We start from the raw sequence: 19494 nt of genomic DNA on the forward strand, positions 1-19494 counted from the left end.
AGTACTGTGATGACGATCATGACTTTGAAGCCCTGAAAGTTACTGAAGTGCCTTCTGAATTAAGGATTTAATTAAGGCCACAAGACCTTTTTAAATACCCAGTGTTGTTTTTTTTAAAAACTTGATATTCCTGTATGGTGCATATATATGATACAGTTACCCAATATGTTGAATAAATGGGCACGCCAAAAATTCTTAATTGATATTGATAATTTCAGTTTTTCCCTTAACAATTTACAAAATGTTCTGTGCTTAGTTAAGGTTTGGTATATTTTGTTTATATTTTCTTTTATTTTTTATATCCTCTCTTTAAACTGTATAAAATTAAAATACCAAATTAGTTCCTTAATTAGAGGGCTTAACTTTTTCTTTTAAATCCTTAATGAATCACAGAATTCAGTATATCTGTGCATATACGTAATCCTATTTCATATTATTCCAAATAGAATGTCATCTAACTGCATTAGAAGAGCGAATAAGACCTATCTCTAATGCATTTTATAAACTGTTATAGTTTGAATCCCTTCTCAAGTCCTCTATTGAAAAATAATTGGCTTGCCTTATAAATTCTTATATTTGACCCTAACTGAAAAATTATTTGTATTGTACATATATAGTCTAGGTAAATTAGAGCTTTTAGACCATTACCTGGCATTTATCATTATATTTAAATAGTAACTTGGAGTCAGACCCATTTCTAGAAAGTCCTCATTGAGTTGCATATTTCTGTCAGGCCTGAGTCACAAACCTCATAGGCTATTTGAACTATCCAGAATGTGTGAATATGTAGTTTGGTATCTTAGCTTTGTTTGCATCTCTTTCTGAGGGCTCTCAGCATTTAGGTGGTGGAGCTTAACTATAATATAATTTGGGGGATATAATTTTCTTGATTTTAGTTTATTGGATTCTTCTAAATGCTTTGCAGTCTGCTATGGTTAACTGAAAAATGCGCTTATCTGGTTAGTAGTGCTGATAAAACAGGCTTTTCACAGCAACAATTTAATAGAATATCAGATTTGGAAGGGACCTCGAATACCATTTAGTGTAGCCTCTCTACCTGGTGCTTGACTGCAACATCCTAAATTTGTAAAAGAAGGGAGAAAATAAAATCAGTAATGGTAATTTCCCCCGCAAGGATGTTTTCCTTGAGTGTTCTTTCTTCTCGGTTGAATTATTTGAGGTGCTCCTTTCTCACCTAAGTATTATTGAATGAATGAATGAATGTGCAAGTAGGATCGACAAGTTTGAGAAAAAGTTTTAAGTGGCATATTTAAATTCACTGATAGCCAGTGTTTTGGCCATTTTATTTCTATTTAAAGCAAGTGTTTGAAAATAAGCATCAAATCTAAGCAAGTCCAGTAACACAGCAATACAGACTCAAAATTAAGCTTCACTTTTGGATTGTGGAAGCGCATTTCCTGTAGAAAGCACCTTACAAGCATTAGTGGGAGATTTGAGGGAATCATCTGCAAATACTAAGTTTTTTTAGCTGTACACAGTGAAGTGTAGAATAGGGCCAAAGGAAATTCGTGGGAAAATTCAGGTTCAGATACTGCTTGCTTTAACATCTTTTTACATATCTTATTTGCTAAAGGTCCTTCATCCCCTTTAATGATCAACCTATGATAGATACTTAATCAGATACTTACTGATATTAAGGAGATGTTAAAGACATTATCTAATCAAGACGCTTATAGGATCAGTGTGATTTAAAAAATGGGGAAATTATGTGAGTGGCTGGTTTTTCAAGACACAGGAGCAAAACTTCAAGATCGGTTAATTTTCTGGGCTCTAGAATACAGTGTTGTCCAACAGAACTTTCTGTGAGGATGAAAATGTTCACCTACAGTAACCAGTAGCCACATCTGGCTATTGAGCACCTGAAATGTGGCTAGTGTGACTGGAGAACTGAATGTTTTAACTTACATTTAAATAGCTACCTGTGGCTCCTCTTTGCTAATTCAGAACTATTGCATTATAGAATTTCCATTTACCTACAGCACTTTCAGAGACACTGAAATGAAACACTTCAGCTACCCTAAGATTATGTTAATGTCTTACTCACTGAAATTAAGCTGAAATTTACTGAAATTCAAACAAATTATGAAATTATTGGCTAATTTTAGGCACCAAAGCTTCTGGATTTACGTGGTTCCAGAGAACATAAAGGATTTAGGTGTGTGACAAGTTTGACTGGATTGAGTAAGGTTTGGGTGGTGGGGAGGGAGGGCCTAGAGTGAAGTGAAGGGTGGGGTGAGGTGAGGTGAACCAGATGAAACGGAGCTAACTGAGCTCAGGATGGAACTTCATTACAGAAGCAAGTTACTCGTCTTCTGTCACCACCTCCTAACTTTTTAGTTTTCTTCTAGTCTTAAGGTCTTGGTATTTGTAGGAACTGGAAGTAAGATTAGACCCATGGTCTGGAAATGTTCTGTGTCCACTGTAGGCCATTGGCTTCCTTACAGAGTTCTTGGTGGAAATGAAGATGTTTCTTCAAAGCAGCTTTTTGCCTGAGGAAACAACCCCACCCGCAATCACAATACTGATTAAGCATCCTAGAAATTGTCCTTGTAAGCTCGTGGAAGAATTTTGGATTTCAGTCATCATCAGACTTGGGGCTACTGATCTTGCATTTTAGTGGAAGATCATACTCTGTTCATTTAGTGACTTTACATATGAGGTTTAGAGTATCATGATCCTCCTACTAGGAAAGTAAAAGGAAAGGTGTAACAGTTCTTAAATTTGTATTGCTGGAAGGGACTTCCTTGTTTTGGAGATGAAGAAACAGGCCAGAGAAGTTAAATGTACCTGGGCCAATGTCACACAAGTGAAGACGAAATCAAGCTAGTTGGCATCAAGTTCTCCTAACCCTTGCTGGAATGAGGCTCTTTCACACCCCTCATATACCCCTTTAATTACTTGGTTTTTTGCTTTCACCTACTTGGATTAGTGTTGCAAAATTGCTCAACTTCCCCTCGTACTACTTGCCAGTTTTCCTTTTGTGGAAAACTGCAACTCCAGTAGCTTGCTGTTGGTTTCAATAGTTATGAACCCAACCCTACTGCTATGATACATGGAGCACGTAATTTTGAAATTGAATCAAGACTTCCCTAATGATCTGTTTTGTAATTCGCGTAACAGCTGAGGAATGTTTCAGGAGAGGAACAACTCAAGGTTAGGTGGAAAACCTTGAAATAGAGTTGTTCTGGCTTCCTTCTTTTTCTGGTCCCCTAAAGAGTATTTATGAGCTTAGATTAAGCTTAAGTTTTAGAAAATTACTTTCAAGGGGTAAATTGTTTACAGTTAAGATTGGAATTGTGGTTTTCTGTGTTGGGCTTCTTTACCCTTCACTTTTAATGGTTCTAAAGGGGGATGACTCTTGCCTTTACTAAGAGGGGAAATTTATGATATAGCCACTACGGAGGACCTGGTTTTTAAAGAGTCAATTGAAACCACTTCACTCAAGAGATTCTATTAGCAGAAAGATGCAGTGATCATAACTATTGCAAGAGAACAAATGGGGAAATGCTGCTGGCCCCTGATGGCTGATTCTGGGCTATTTCTCCTAACAAGGCCTACCTCTCTGACTTCATCTGGAATATTCTTTGTGCCTTGTTCACTTCATTCCAGCCATGCTTGCTTGCTTTTATTCTTCCACCATGCCAGCCTCATTCCTTTCTTTGAGCTTTTGCACTTGCTGTTTACCTACTGGAATATTTTTCTTCCAGATGTTTATGTGGCTAACTCGTTGTCATTCAGGTTTCACCTTATGTATCACCTCTTCTAAGGTGTTACCCTGGCCGATCCGTCTGAACCAAACCTCCTGCAATCCTATCACATCTTTAAAGAATTTCTGAATAGCATTTATTGCCAGCTTAAAAAATCTTTGTTTAGAGTCTGTCTCCCCACCCCCACCCCTAGAATGTAAATGCCGTGGGAGAAGAGACATCTGTCTTGTTTACTCCTGAATTCCCAGTGTCCAGAATAGTGTTTGGCACATAATAGGTACCCAATAAATACTTACTGAGAAAGGTACTGGTTCAGGACCAGGGAGTCTTAGATCTCGTCCTGGTACTGCCCCTAAGTCACTGTTAGCCCTAATCAAGATCCGTCTCTCTGGGACTTGGATTTCTCATCTGTGAACCAGAGGGCTGAGATAGATGATCTGTAAACTCCCTTCTAGCTTCCATATGAGTTCTTTAAGCCACCAAGAAATTCTGTGACCTTTGCAGCAGGAGAATCTCTATTTTTTAGTTCTTCCAAACCATGCTATGGGAAGTGGGAAAACTTCACGTGCCCAAAGGCAGTGCAAAGCTAGTACTAGTAGCAGGCAGTCAAGCCTTTGAACAATCCCACTACTGCAACTGTTGCCCAAATAGCAAATACCTGGCTTGTTCCTGGACTTGTTTCATGGCTTCCTCCAGAGCCAGCCTTGCTGCTTCCTCTTCCTTTCGCCGTCTGTCCTCTGCTTCCAGCTGAGCCTTCTCTTCTGCTTCCTGTTTCCACTGCTGATACTCCAGCCATTCTTCTTCAGTCATTTCCATCAGGCGCTTTTGTTCTTCTGCTAACTGCATTTCCAATTCCTTCTGCCTTTGCTTCTCTGCCTCTGCAGAACAGAAAGGCAGGTAGGCTCAGCAGGGGTCTCATTATTGGGGAAAACAACTCTCTGATCTGACTCTCAAGTCTGTGATTCCCAGGGACTCCCAATGAGATATTCTGTAGCTTACCTGACAGCAGGTTGCCAGATCCTCTGTGGGGATTACCTTGGGTTAACTTACTAATTTAAGAGCCCTTTATCAAGCACCTACTATGTGCAGTGCACTGTGTGCAATGAATACAAAACCTTGGGGAAGAAGTTTCCAGAGCCTGGTACGTTCATGGGTGGTATGCAGATGGGTTGGGGACAGGTGTCACAGCAGGGTCTGGAGAAACTTGGTGCTTACTCAGCTGGACTGACCAGTCTACAGAGTGTCATCTGTTAAAGTGCTTTCCTATTCCTCAAACGTGAGGCTGTAGAGATTCCACACATCACCTGAAAGGCTGCCCTGAAGCTATCCAGATGTTTGTTTCCATCTGCTAGGGAAGGACGCAAGGAGCCAGGGCTATGTCTCCAATTTAGGCATCTTCTGGGCAATGCTGGAAGGGCAATGAGAGGGGCAGGGTCCCACTTCAGGAGATTACTGAATTGGGAGTGGGACCCAAAAGTCATTTCCACAAATGAGTCTTTCTTGTTTTGATCTAATAACTCACTAGAGTCACACATATTAAATCACTTTGAAAAAAATCAGCTTATCCATTTAGAGTGCTTCACACTGAGACCTAGGATAGGAATAACTCTGGGGAGAGTCAAATGAACACCCACAGTGGGATAAATATACTTCTGTCCCAGATAGATGGGCGTTGCAGAGAGCTGAGTCCCCCTCACCAGCCTTCTTGGCTTCCTCCCGCTTCTTTCTCTGCAGTTCCTGCAGCTTCCTCCAGAACTCCTGTTGCTGCCGAGCTCTCTCTTGGACCATTTGCAACTGGAGCCACTGCTCTTTCTCCTCCTTCTCCTGCCTCTGCTGTTCTTCCTCGAGTGTCTGTTTCCTAAAGCTGAGAAAACCCACAAATTGGTCAGGGAAATGGCAGAAAACACTGTCCTTTTAGGACACGCCGTGCCTTTGATGGAGGCTTTGCTGGCTGCAGGCCACACGGAGCGTCCCATTCAGAGGAGACTCGTTTTCTAAGGGAAGCCTAACTGAAGAGCAGAAGCAAGAACACAACAGGCCTGGAACTAGAAGCCTGGAAGTTTCAACACAGCTCTGTGCTCTGGCGCGGGAGCCTAAGTTCCCAGAGCCTCATTTTCCATTCTTACCAAATGGATTTTGAAATTCCTGTCTCACAGTGTTGTTGTGAAGATTAAATGAGCCCAGAGGCCTATGGAAGAGCCTAACACAATGCAGACACATGTGGCAAGAGGCGCAACAAATGTTTGCTGGACTGGATCTCAAAGCCCTCCTGGGAAGATCCTGTGAACATCTGTCTGGAGTAACCCTAATGGTTTAAGACACCACATCTTATCTTTGGTCCAGATTGTCCCTGGGATAACCAGGATAGTGAAAAACGAGACGTGCTGTTTTACTTCAGGGCATGAGCCTCAGAACCAGCTTTACCCCTAGTGGAAGTCAACCCTTGCCTTATCTTCTGCTTCCTATCGTGGCCGTGGCCTCCGTGGCCGCCGTGGCTGCCCTACCCACCGGATCTCCTGCGCGCGGTTCCGCGGCTCCAGCTCCTCCTTCATCTTCTCTGCCCGCTCCAGGTGCTCCTGCTGCCTTCTCTTCCTCTCCATCTCCAGCCGTCTCATCTCGGCCCTCTCTGCTCGCAGCCTGGCCCAGGAAGCTTTCTCTGGCTCCCTCTTAGCGAGGAGGGCCTAAGGAACCAGAGTGTTCTTAGTGCAAGGGACATACGCTAATCACGGGGACCTTGTATCGGCAGCGAGCCGTCCTCCACCCACGGGATGTTGCCTCTAATTAGAGATTAGGTGGTTTCCACACTCTGACCACAGCTGTATAAACTCTGCCACCACTGGCCTGGGCTCTGGGATCTGATCGACCTGGATCTAAGTCTCTCTCTTACTTGCTTCAGAATTTGGGGATAACTTAATTTCTTGGATATTGTCTTCCGTTTAGCTGGCTGTTACCAGAATTAACTGAAATAGTGAAAGAGACAACATAATGTCTGGTACATCGTTTGTCTAGATGCACGTTATAATCACCCAAGGAGCTTTTAAAAAGTACTTGAGGCCAAAAGCCCCACCCAGACCAATTAAATGAGAATACCTAGGTGGGAGGCCTTGGTGGGTTTTCAAAAATTTAATTTAATTGTTTTCGCCACGCCACAGGGCTTGTGGGATCTTAGTTCACCCACCAGGGATCGAACCCAGACCCGGCAGTAGAAGCTTGGAGTCCTAACCACTGGACTGCCAGGGAACTCCTTTTTTTTTTTTTTTTAATATACTTTTTTCTTGGTGGTTTAAAAAACATATTCCAGTGATTCTAACGTGAAGCCAGGGCTCAGAACCACAGGTTCTAGATAAAGGCTGTTTTAGGGGCAGACTTAGGTGTAGATGTGTCAAACTCATATTTAATCCTATGCAAATCCCCTTTTTCAATGAAACGTTCTCTTGGTTTCTGTGAAGAGCATCTTAGCTTTCTTTTTCTTCCTGATGCCTCCTCCTCAGTCAGAAATATCCTCATGAGGGGAACCTTGAATGGCAGCTCTTCCATGGGCACTCTGTGTATCCAGCTTGGGGTGGATACTTCCTTGCTTTTTAGCCTTTACTGAGGCAGCATGGTACTGTGGATTGACAATAAATCTAGAAATCCTGAGTCTATAGCAGGCTCAGAAAAGTTCTGCCCACAGCTTAAAATTTTCATCTGCTGTATAAAGCAGAATCCTATAGTCTAGGCAGCTGGGAAGATTGAGAACTAGTAAGGAAAAATCTTTCTGAAATCCTTTTTGGAAGACCACAGGCTGTAAAATAAATAAATACACAATAATTGAAAATAGTGACAAGAGCTCTGATTTTGGAGTCGAAAGATCTAAGTCTTGGCTCTACCACTTGATGGTTGTGTAACTTCTGGCAACAAACATCCAACTCTTTTAAGCCTCAGCTTCTAGGTCTGTAAAATGGGACGAATCATACCTGGGTCACAGGTGTGGCTGTAAAGATTAAATGAAATTCAGCAGAGTTGTACCATATTTGCATGTAACTTATGCGAGTTTAACCATAGTGGTTTAGCTGTGGGTACGTTTGCAGTGTTTAAAGAAAAGGGAGATAGATGTGTGTGTATAAGTTACCCATGGCCCAGAGGTGTGCCGCAGAAAAGCAGATTAGGAATGGAGGAATTTCTGCAGCTTTTGAGAGGCAAGCAACACATGAACTCCAGGCCAAGTCAAGAATATGTGCTTGGGGCTTCCCTGGTGGCGCAGTGGTTGAGAGTCCGCCTGCCGATGCAGGGGACATGGGTTCGTGCCCCGGTCCGGGAAGACCCCACATGCCACGGAGCGGCTGGGTCCGTGAGCTATGGCCGCTGAGCCTGCGCGTCTGGGGCCTGAATTCACCGTTCCTTGTAACTGTGAGGCCTGTACCTCTCACAAATGGGTGCTGTGCCAACTTTCTGCTCTTTAAGGGTGGGTACCTGCCCTAGTAGTTTGAGAGCCTCACAGAATACATCATTTCAGAGGGGCTTTGCCACCCTGTGTCTTTGATCAGATCTGGCTTCTTAAAGGGTCAGAAGGTACCAAAGTAGAACAAATAAAGCCACTATGTAGTAGAGCTGTTTCAGTAACTGCAATGTAATTCAGGGCAGTTTTTCCTACCTCTTCAGTTGCACCAGTGAGGACTGAAATCCCTCTGGCCAAGGTGAGAATATTGGACCCTACCTTGGAAGGGTCCTTATGGCTTCCCTCTTCTTCAGATTCCATGTTTCCAGGGACAGTTGCAGTCTGGGTGGGCGATGACCTTCCAACTATAGAAACTTGGCTCTCAGGGGCATCAAATTTGGAAGAAAGCCAAGGGTCCTCTACAACAGAGCCTGAAGGAAAGAAACTTCCATCTGAGGTGTCTTTAGTTTTCTTAGAGTTAATGACATCAGGCCCACTCAGCTCTGCTACTATTTCCGGATTCCTTTCCTTCTGTGTCTTTCTCCTTTTGACTCCAGGTTTTTTTCCTTTGGGAATTAGCTCTGATTTCTTTTTGACTCCAGGTTTTTTTCCTTTGGGAATTAGCTCTGATTTCTTTTCAGCCTTTGATTCCTTTGACTTTCCTGGGAGAGAACAATGCAGGATAGAGACATAGCTAATAAATGTGATCTCTGCGTCCTTTTCAGTAACTTTAAAACTTCCGTGTGCAATGGAATCACCTGGGTGCAGGTTCCTGAGCCACACCCCAGAGTCTGATTCTGTAGGAATCTGCATTTTAACAACCACTCCAAGCGTTTTGAGAAGGGTAGTCCATAGACTACCCTTTGAGAAACTGCCTTATCCTACTTGGATCAACTGTAATTCAGCAGTCTTGCTACTAAAGAACTTCTGATACACCCTGACCTATGGTGGGGGTAAGACTCTCTGGAGGGAAGACCTATAGGTACAGCTGGAAAGTCATGCCTCAGGAGTCTAGCTTGAGGTTGCAGCTTTGTAACCTGGTAAAGTTTAAACCTTCCATACTCTTAAGGCCTTTTCCTCAATTCTCCTCTGGGGCCACAAGTATTTCCTTCCCCAGTCCTGCCAATGCTACCTAAGTTACGGGTGACAACGATGTAAATTCAGCAAGACTTTAAAAAGCAAACCTCAAAACTAGATCTGGATGAACAACAAGGTCCTACTGTAGAGCATAGGGAACTATATTCAACGTCCTGGGATAAACCATAATGGAAAAGAATATAAAAAAAGAATGTATGTGCAGAACTGAGTCACTTTGCTGTACAGCAGAGATTGGCACAGCATTGTAAATCAACTACACTTCGATTTAAAAAAAAGAAAAGATCTGATCCAGGTAACTATCCAATGTCATCCTTTTTGACAGCCTTTGATTTATTTCGAGGGTCTTCATATGGCCGGGAAAGAATGAGTGTAGGTTTTAGGTTAAAGAAGATCCTTAGAACACAACATTGTAAATCAACTCTACTCCAATAAAAATTAATTAAAAAGAAACAAAGAAAAGAAAGTCCCCAGAAGCATAGGAACCTGAATTCCTTGTGAGGTGCAACACAAGGAACCAAGAAGAAAAATGCCAGCTGGAGTAACCATTCAGAGCATGTTGCAACCTTCCCCTTCCCAAATGCTCTCACGGACCAATTCTCAGATTATGACAATTTATTATTCACAGAGGCAGTGTTTGAGAGTTATGAGTTTGGAATCAAATGACAGGTCCAGACCCTGGGTCCACCACTTTACCGTTTGATCTGTTTGATGTTACGCAAGTCACCCAGCCTCTCCACGTGATATAATAATAGCGCTTACTTTATGGAGCTGTGGTGGATATTTCATGACGTCATAAATGCAGAGCTCCTAATTCAGTGGGTATTCATTTAATAGGTGTTAGTGTTATTATTGTAATTTTCTCTCTTGGTGATTATAGGTCTCTAGAGTCCCCTGGTTTCCTCTATCCTTATCTCCCAAGATATTGACATGAAGTAAGGCTGCAACACCATCTTAGCTGTGGTAGTCAAGGAGACTCAACACAGATCGTTTGTCCCATAGGATCCATGCTGATTCTCCATGGCACCTTCTGGCTACCATTAGGTGTGTTCTCCTGGATGGTCCCTTACCAACAGCAGCCTCTGCTTCCCCACGGAGCTTTCCTTCTCTCTCCCTCTTGGGTGCCTTGGACTTATCTGTCTTGGTTCTTCTCTTTCTCTTGGCTTTGTCAATCAACTCTATCTCCTAAAGGTGAAAAATTAAGGAAAGGGAACATGATATATGTAGAAAGCAAAGAAAAAAAAAACCATCAAAGGGAGATTATGTTGGGAATTCCCTGGCAGTCTAGTGGTTAGGGCTTGGCGTTTTCACTGCCGGGGCCTGGGTTCAATCCCTGGTCAGGGAACTAAGATCCTTCAGGCCCTGTGGCATGGACAAAAAACAAACAGGACTTCCCTGGTGGCGCAGTGGTTAAGAATCCGCCTGCCAATGCAGGGGACATGGGTTCGATCTTCAGTCTGGGAAGATCCCACATGCCATGGAGCAACTAAGCCTGTGCGCCACAACTACTGAACCTGTACTCTAGAGCCCGCAAGCCACAACTACTGAGCCCATGTGCCACAACTACTGAAGCCCATGTGCCTAGAGCCTGTGCTCCACAACAAGAGAAGGCACCGCAATGAGAAGCCCACATACTGCAACAAAGAGTAGCCCCCGCTCGCCACAACTAGAGAAAAGTCCACGTGCAGCAATGAAGACCCAACGCAGCCAAAAATAAATAAATAAATTTATAAAACAAACAAACAGAAACAAAAGAAAACAGAGATTATGTTGAACAAGACAGAATGGCTTAGAATGGAATTCATATGGGTTCCATATGAAGCAGAAGAGTGATATTTATTTATTTATTTTAAATTTTATTTATTTATTTATTATGTATTTATTTTTGTCTGTGTTGGGTCTTCTTTGCTGCATGTGGGCTTTCTCTAGTTGTGGCGAGTGGGAATGGGCTTCTCATTGTGGTGGTTTCTCTTGTTGTGGAGCACGGGCTCTAGACGTGCAGGCTCAGTAGTTGTGGCATATGGGCTCTACAGCACAGGCTCAGTAGTTGTGGCGCACGGGCTTAGTTTCTCCACGACATGTGGGATCTTCCCAGACCAGTGCTTGAATCCCCTGCATTGGCAGGCGGATTCTTAACCACTGTGCCACCAGGGAAGTCCCAAGAGTGATATTTAGAGAATGTGGAGCTTGTAGGGAGATCCTAAGGTTCAGCCTTTGATATAATTTCAGTTATAATTTCATAAAAAGAAAGAGAAATAGAATATACTTTATGATCTGCCCCCTTTTTTGTTTTCTTTTTCCTTTTTTGGCTGCACCGCACAGCTTGTGGGATTTTAGTTCCCTGACCAGGGATTGAACCCGGATCCATGGCAGTGAAAGCCCGAGTCTTAACCACTGGACCACCAGGGAATTCCCTGCTCCCTTTTTGATGCTAAACCATCATCTACAGAGCTGGACCAAAGTGAAGCATTTTTCACCTTTGATAGATTGCTGTTGCCACAATTAATGGTTAACTAGTTTAAATCAAATCAAAGCCAGCTCTATTCACTGCTGCATCATTTCCTAACTTTTGGGAAACTTCAAGCATATGACCGCAGCCATGTCAGTCTTCACCTTTCCCCATGGGCTGAAACAATATAGAGTTTCTTCCTAAGAGAGGATGGCCACGACTACCCACTCGGTACCTGTGACGTTGTGACATAATAAGAAATATACATTTGGTCTTCGTCGCTAGCCTCTGACACAGAACTCCTAAAATTCTTGTACAGGCATACCTCAGAGATATTGTAGGTTTGGTTGCAGACAACTCCAATAATGTGAATACTGGAATATAGCAAGTCACATGAATATTTTTTTTCCCCAGGGCCTATGAAAGTTTTGTTTACTTATGTAGTCTATTAAGTGTGCAATAGTGTTACGTCTAAAAAAACAATGTACATACCTGAATTAAAAAATACTTTACTGTTAAAAAAATCATCTGAGCCTTCAATGGGTCATAATCTTTTCACGGTGGAGGGTCTTGTCTTGATGGCCACTGACTGATCACGATGTTGGTTGCTGAAGGTTGCAGTGGCTGTAGAAATTTCTTAAAATAAGACAACAATGATGTTTGCCGCATTGATTGACATTTCCTTTCGTGAACGATTTCTCTGTAGCATGCAATGCTGTTTGGTAGCATTTTACCCACAGTAGAACTTTCAAAATTGGAGTCAATCCTCTCAAACCCTGCTGCTGCGAGTAGATTTCAACTCAAGAAACCAGTTTTTTTGCTCCTCTAGTTCTCTTGCTATTTTGACCACATCTGCAGTTACTTCCTCCACTGAAGTCTTGAACCCCTTAAAGTCACCTATGAGGGTTGCAATCAGCTTCTTCCAAGCTCCTGTTAATATTGATGTTTTGACTTCTTTCCATGACTCACAAATGTTCCTTTGTTTTTTGGCTGTGCCTTGCAGCTTGCAGGATCTTAGTTCCCCAACCGGGGATTGAACCCGGACTACAGCAGTGAAAGCGCTGAGTCCTAACCACTGGACCATCAGAGAATTCCCCACAAATGTTCTTAATGGCATCTAGAATGGTGAATCCTTTCCAGATGGTTCTCGATTTTGCCCAGATCCATTAGAGGAATCACTAGGTATGGCAGCTAGAGTCTTACGAGATGTATTTCTTAAAAAAATAACACTTGAAAGTTGAAATGGCTCCTTGACATGTGGGCTGCAGAATGTTGTGTTAGCAGACATGAAAACAACATTAATTTTGTACATCTCCATCAGAGCTCTTGGGTGACCAGGTGCATTGTCAATGAGCGGTAATATTTTGAAAGGAATCTTCTTTTCTGAGCAGTAGATCTCAACAGTGGGCTTAAAATACTCAGTAAACCGTGTTGCTAACAGATATGCTGTCATCCAGGCTTTGTTGGTCCATATACAGAGCACAGGCAGAATAGATTTAGCATCATTCTTAAGGGCCCTAGGATTTTTGGAATGGTAAATGAGCATTGACCTCAACTTCAAGTCACCAGCTGCATTAGCCCCTAACATTCAGGCTGTCCTTTGAAGCTTTGAAGCCAGGCACTGACTTCTCTCTAGCTCTGAAAGTCCTAGATGGCATCTTCTTTCAGCATAAGGCTGTTTCATCTACATTGAAAATCTGTGGTTTAGTGTGGCCACCTTGGTTAATTATCGTAGCTAGATCTCCTGGATAACTTGCTGCAGGCTTCTCCTCAGCACCTGCTGCTTCACCTTGCACTTTTGTTATGGAGACGGCTTCACGCCTTAAACCTCAAGAACTAACCTTTGCTCGCTTCAAATTCTTCTGCAGCTTCCTCACCTCTCTCAGCCTTCATAGAATTGAAGAGAGTTAGGGCCTTGCTCTGGATTAGGTTTTGGCTTAAGGGAATGTTGTGGCTGGTTTGATCTTCCATCAAGACTACTCCAACTTTCTCCGTATCAGCAATAAGGCTCTTTTGTTTTCTTACCATTCATGTGATCGCTGGAGTAGCAGTTTTAACTTCCTTCAAAAACCTTTCCTTTGCATTCACAACCTGGCTAACGGTTTGGTGCAAACGGCGTAGCTTTTCGGTCTCTCTCAGCTTTCCACATGCCTTCCTCACTAAGCTTAATCATTTCTAGTTTTTGATTTAAAGTGGGAGACGTGAAACATTTCTTTTTACTTGAACACTTTGAGGCCATTGTAGGATTACTAACTGGCCTGATTTCAGTATTGTTGTGTCTCAGGGAATAGGGAGGCTTGAGGAAAGGAAGAGAGGGAATGGCTGATCCGTGGAGCAGTCAGAACAGGTATTTACTGATTAGGTTCACCATCTCATATGGGCATGGCTCATGGTGCTCCAAAACAATTAAAATGGTAACATCAAAGATCACTGATCACAGATCACCATAACAAATATAATAATAATGGAAAAACTTGAAATGTTGTGAGAATTACCAAAATGTGACACAGAGGCACAAAGTGAGCCAATGCTGTTGGAAAAGTGGTGCTGATAGACTTGCTTGAAGCAGGCTGCCACAGACCTTCAATCTGTAAAAACACATTTATCTGTGAAGTGCAATAAAGTGAAACATAATAAAATGAGAGGTATGCCTCTAATTTCTGGAGCATAAACAGGAAAGGAGTGTCTTTTGTTATTCATTAACAAGCCCCTTTCAACCACACCTGAGCTTACGGTAATGGAGTTATTTTGGAAAGCCCCTAAGGAGGGGGAACCAACCATGGGATTAGAAGGTTGGACCTTTCAGCCCCCTGCCCTTCCCGCCACCTCAGAGGAGGGGAGAAGGGCTAGAAGTTGCATTAATCACCATTTGCCAGTGATTTAATCAATCATGCTTATGTAATGAAGCCTCCATAAAAGCCCTAACCAAGGAGTTCAGATTGCTTCAGGGTTGGTGAACACATCTATGTAGTAGGAGGGTGGCACCCCCCCAACTCCATGGGGACAGGAACTCCTGTGCTTGGGACCCTTCTGGGCCTTGCCCTGCGTATCTCTTCATCTGGCTGTTCATATGTATCCTTTAAAATATCCTTCGTAATAAATCTAAACTAGTAAGTGAATGTTTCCTGAGTTTTGTGAGCTGTTCTAGCAAATTATTGAACATGAGGATGGGTTTTAGGAACCCCTTATTTTATAGATTGTTGGTCAGAAGTACAGGTGACAACCTGGGACTTGTGATTGGTGTCTTAAGTGGAGCAGGCATGTGGGACTGAGCCCTTAACCTGTGGGGTCTGTGCTAACTCTGGGTAGCTGGTGTCAGAGTTGAATTGTAGGACACCCGGTTGGCGTCTAGAGAGCTGGAGAATTGGTTGATGTGGGAAAATCCTTCACACATGTGGTGTCAGAAGTGATGTGAGTATAGGAAAACTGAGTTTCCTTTTAGTACCTTAGTAGAAATTAGAAATGGGTACCCCATCCTTCAGAAGAATGCAACCCAATACTGGGGTGCAGGGCATGGTGAGTGGACCACAGAGTGGATTTCAGCTCCCACTTTTTCCCTTTGCAGGTGCCCTTGTATAGTAAGCAATCTATACAACTGTACATGGCAGCCCTGATGGGAGCACCTTCCAGGTAGGGTTCTGGACCAAGCTCCTACCTAAGTGTTTACACTCACATGACTGATGTTGGTTGGTGTCTGCTGGTTGAACAGTCTTGGTTCAGTCTTCCCTTCTTTTCCTCTTGGAAGAAGAGATGTATCTATACGATCCAGCCCCTCTGGGGAGTCAGGCCCATGTCCTGGGAGTCCTCTGTGTTGATGGTGCACATTATAATCTCTGCCCCTTTGAAAAAAGCAAAACAACAGGACCAAGCTAAAGAAGAACTCTGATGTATACACCACTATATGTAAAACAGATAAACAAGAAGGATTTGCTGTATAGCACAGGGAACTATATTCAGTATCTTGTAATAGCCTATAATGGAAAAGAACTGGAAAAAAAAAAGATACGTATTGTATAACTGAATCACGTGGCAGTACACCTGAAACACAATATTGTAAATCAACTATACTTCACATAAAAAGAAAAAGAAAAAAGAAAAACTCGTGGACACAGAAGAGGGAAAATGAACAAACATTAATTGAGCATCTGTTTTCTGCCAGGAACTTCACTGTGGTGGGCATTTTACACACTTGGTCAGCCCTCTTTTTCTCAACACGTCCCTGAATAAAGGAAATTAGAAAGTTAGTCTTCACTTTTGGGGTTCTCTCAGGCTAAGTTCTAAACCTTAGGGAGAAGGAGAAATAGTTGTGTTTTTTTTTAATTAAATTAAATTAATTTTTTATACAGCAGGTTCTTATTAGTTATCTATTTTATACGTATTAGTGTATACATGTCAATACCAATCTCCCAGTTCATCCCACCACCACCACCCCCCGCTTTCCCCCCTTGGTGGCCATACGTTTGTTCCCTACATCTGTGTCTCTACTTCTGCCTTGCAAACTGGTTCATCTGTACCATTTTTCTAGATTCCACATATATACGTTAATATACAATATTTGTTTTTCTCTTTCTGACTTACTTCACTCTGTATGACAGTCTCTAGGTCCATCCCCGTCTCTACAAATGACCCAATTTCGTTCCTTTTTATGGCTGAGTAATTTTCCATTGTAAATATGTACCACTTCTTCTTTATCCATTTGTCTGTTGATGGGCATTTAGGTTGCTTCCATGACCTAGCTATTGTAAATAGTGCTGCAATGAACACTGGGGTACATGTGTATTTTTGAATTATGGTTTTCTCTGGGTATATGCCCAATAGTGGGATTGCTGGGTCATATGGTAATTCTATTTTTAGTTTTGTAAGGAACCTCCATACTGTTCTCCATAGTGGCTGTATCAGTTTACATTCCTACCAACAGTGCAAGAGGGTTCCCTTGTCTCCACACCCCCAAGGAAGGAATAGTTTGCCTCTCTGGGGTTGCATATTTATGACTTTAACAAAATGAAATAGGATTACCTAACTGAAATTTCTTCTATCGAAGGCTTAGCTGAAAAAAAAGTGACCTTTAAGAAAGGTTGTCACAGAAACATGCGCCTATATATCCATTTCTTTATGCCCTCTGAATTCTATTCTTGATCAAATTCAGATACCAAAATGTCATGTACTGTGTTAGTGTGATCCCTTGTAGAACTGCTGTCACTGACCATGTGTCTGGAGGATAATTGACTTATGTTCTCTGGGTAAAAAGGTCACTAAGAAAGAGCCATATGGATTGAGTAACAGCTGAAGCAGCAGCTACTGTGTGCCAGGCCTGGTCTTGGATATTTTATTTTTTAGCTAAATCAGTATTATATTTACTGAGTTGGGCTAGCACAGGGTCTTACTATAGAAACTTGAGAAATATTTATCAAATGAGGTAAATGGAATTTCCTGTAAATATATGAGTCTTTAAATCATTCAATGTCACTCTATAAAACCTATAGAAGAATACTTTAGAATTTAGTGCTAGGAAAACCTTTATTTCCCCTGAGGAACCGGCATGCTGCAAATGATAACCACAAAACCTGATCATGTTGCTCCCCTCCTTTTTTTTTTTTTTTCGGTACGCGGGCCTCTCACTATTGTGGCCTCTCCTGTCGCTGGGCACAGGCTCTGGACGCGCAGGCTCAGCGGCCATGGCTCACTCTCAACCACTGCGCCACCAGGGAAGCCCCTTTTCTTTTTTTTTTTTTTTTTTGCTTTCACATTCAGTCTGAAAGGCTGAACTTTAGTCACAATGACTATAATGACTTTTGGGGAGTGTTGGTGTTCTTTTTTCTTTACCTCCAGATTAGAAATAATTTTTTTTGATTATCTCATCTTTCTTTTTTGGTGGATAGGGGGTTGTTATTGTAAGTAGTTTAAATCCATTTTGGAGAAGATGAGATACAAAAGTTAAAACGTGGAGTTCTCCAGATAGCTGCCTCAATACCAAAGTGCCCCGTTCCCTTTTTTGTTCCTAGAGAGCACCCAGCCTTTCTGACCCAGGAGGGAATCCTTATACCATGAGGCAGGTGAGAGCAGGTTCTAAAGTCACCAAGGCTCATGGGAGGTCACAGAGGCTATCGGTCCAGCTTGCCACTGCCAACTGGGGCTTGGGTGAAATGACTGGGCCTGACCGGCCGAGCTGCTGGCTGATGAGCTCATAGTAAGCACATGGTGAGCACACAGGAATCACTTAATACACGTTAGCAATTTGTATTAGTATTATTGGTATTATTGATTTTACCCAGAGCTGAGTGAATGCTGAGAGGAGAAACCAAGGTTGAGCTGAGAGACCTCTGCTTTCGAGGCATGTCTGCAGAGCTCAGATATGTAGAAAAATGGAGAAAGCTGCTTCCACGTAGTTAGAGTTCCATTTCACTCTTCACCCACCCAGCCAAAGAATATGTTTAAGTAGGAAACACATCACAGTATAATCCTCCCCAAGAATCTTTGTTTCTTAGACAATAATTTAATTCTGGCTGGTAGAGCATGGGGCTGGTTAGCTGAGAATCTTCATGCCTCTTAGGAAAAAACGGAAATGAAGTTAATTAAAAAGAAAGAAAAACAAAAGTAGAGAAGTCCATGTCATTATGACTTTGAATACTTACGCCTTTTGGACAGTATCTGCCTCAGGGGTCTGGGTGTGCTCAGCCAGGGAAGCACTAAGAGTGTCAAGGGTCATACTCCTTCTCTCTGGGTCTGTGAAGACAAAGCATCCTTAATTAGCAAAGGACAGCAGACAGTGATCCCACACATGAGAAAACGTCTACTCTGGTGAGCAGTCAATGGCGTGCAAATTAGCACAACAAGGTATGTTATACCTAGGAAACTGGCAAGTGCTGCAGAAACTAGTGCTGACACGTGGCAAGTGACATTAAAATCAGTAAGCCCCTTTGGGAAAGCGATGTGACAGTACATATCAAGACCTAGAAAAACGTTCTTGTCTTTGATCAGGAATCTCACTCCTGTGTATTTTCATAAGGAAATAATTTAAAAGAAGAAACAAGCTTTTTGTACAAAGTTATTTATTACAGCATTATCATTAATAATAAAAAATTAGAAACAGCCAAACAATGGGAAATTTATGATGCATTAATTTGACATTTAGAATTATGGTTGAAAAGATAAATCAGCATGGAAAATATGATATGGAAAATATGATATAATGACAAGTAAAAATAGAAAACTATAGAATTGTGTATTAAAACTGTAAAAGCTGGAAGAGAAAAAAAAAAAGGAAATAACATGCTAGATAAAGAGGTGTATGTGTTTAAATTTTTTCTTAAAACCCCAGTGTGATTATATCATTGAAAAGAAAACTGATTTAAAAAAAAAGTTATATTCTGAGGAAGGCTTATGCAGGCTACACAGCTATTGCTGGGTGCTCTGAAGACCGTATTGGGTAGTTTTCAGAATGAGAAGTCTCCAGACTGACTTCATATTAGACTAGGCTACTTTTTATTGTAGATACTGTAAGCAATTTTTAGTTATGAAACATATATTTCATTGCAGAAAATTTGGAAAACACAAGCATAAAGAAGAACCCTCCCTGCCAATCAACATATAATTATTAGAATGACTAAAAAGACTGAGTATATCAAGAGTTAACACAGATGCAGGGGAACTGGGACTCTCAATCACTGCTGGTTAGAATGTAAAATGGTACAACCACTTAGGAAAATAGCTTGACAATTTCTTAAAAAATTAAATATTGGATGTACCATAGCATCCAACCATTATTCTAGGTGTTTTACACAAAAGGAATGAAAGCATATGTCCAT

The 19494-nt window shown here is 41.9% G+C and overlaps 1 protein-coding gene across 1 annotated transcript in view; it reads right to left on the reverse strand.

Annotated features, from left to right (window-relative positions):
- Positions 1–2371: 2371 nt before the first annotated feature.
- KIAA2012 overlaps positions 2372–19494 on the reverse strand; it is a gene marked incomplete at both ends in the record, with an annotated part of 111906 nt that continues 94783 nt past the window's right edge. The window contains 9 exon segments of the mRNA XM_082658188.1: positions 2372–2407; positions 2411–2510; positions 4387–4606; positions 5426–5592; positions 6237–6409; positions 8425–8807; positions 10311–10425; positions 15363–15528; positions 18322–18412. Coding sequence (XP_082514314.1) covers positions 2372–2407; positions 2411–2510; positions 4387–4606; positions 5426–5592; positions 6237–6409; positions 8425–8807; positions 10311–10425; positions 15363–15528; positions 18322–18412 — 1451 coding nt within the window.

The sequence above is a fragment of the Grampus griseus genome, assembly GCF_964374135.1.
Source record: "Grampus griseus genome assembly, chromosome: 7".
NCBI classification, from domain to species: domain Eukaryota; kingdom Metazoa; phylum Chordata; class Mammalia; order Artiodactyla; family Delphinidae; genus Grampus; species Grampus griseus.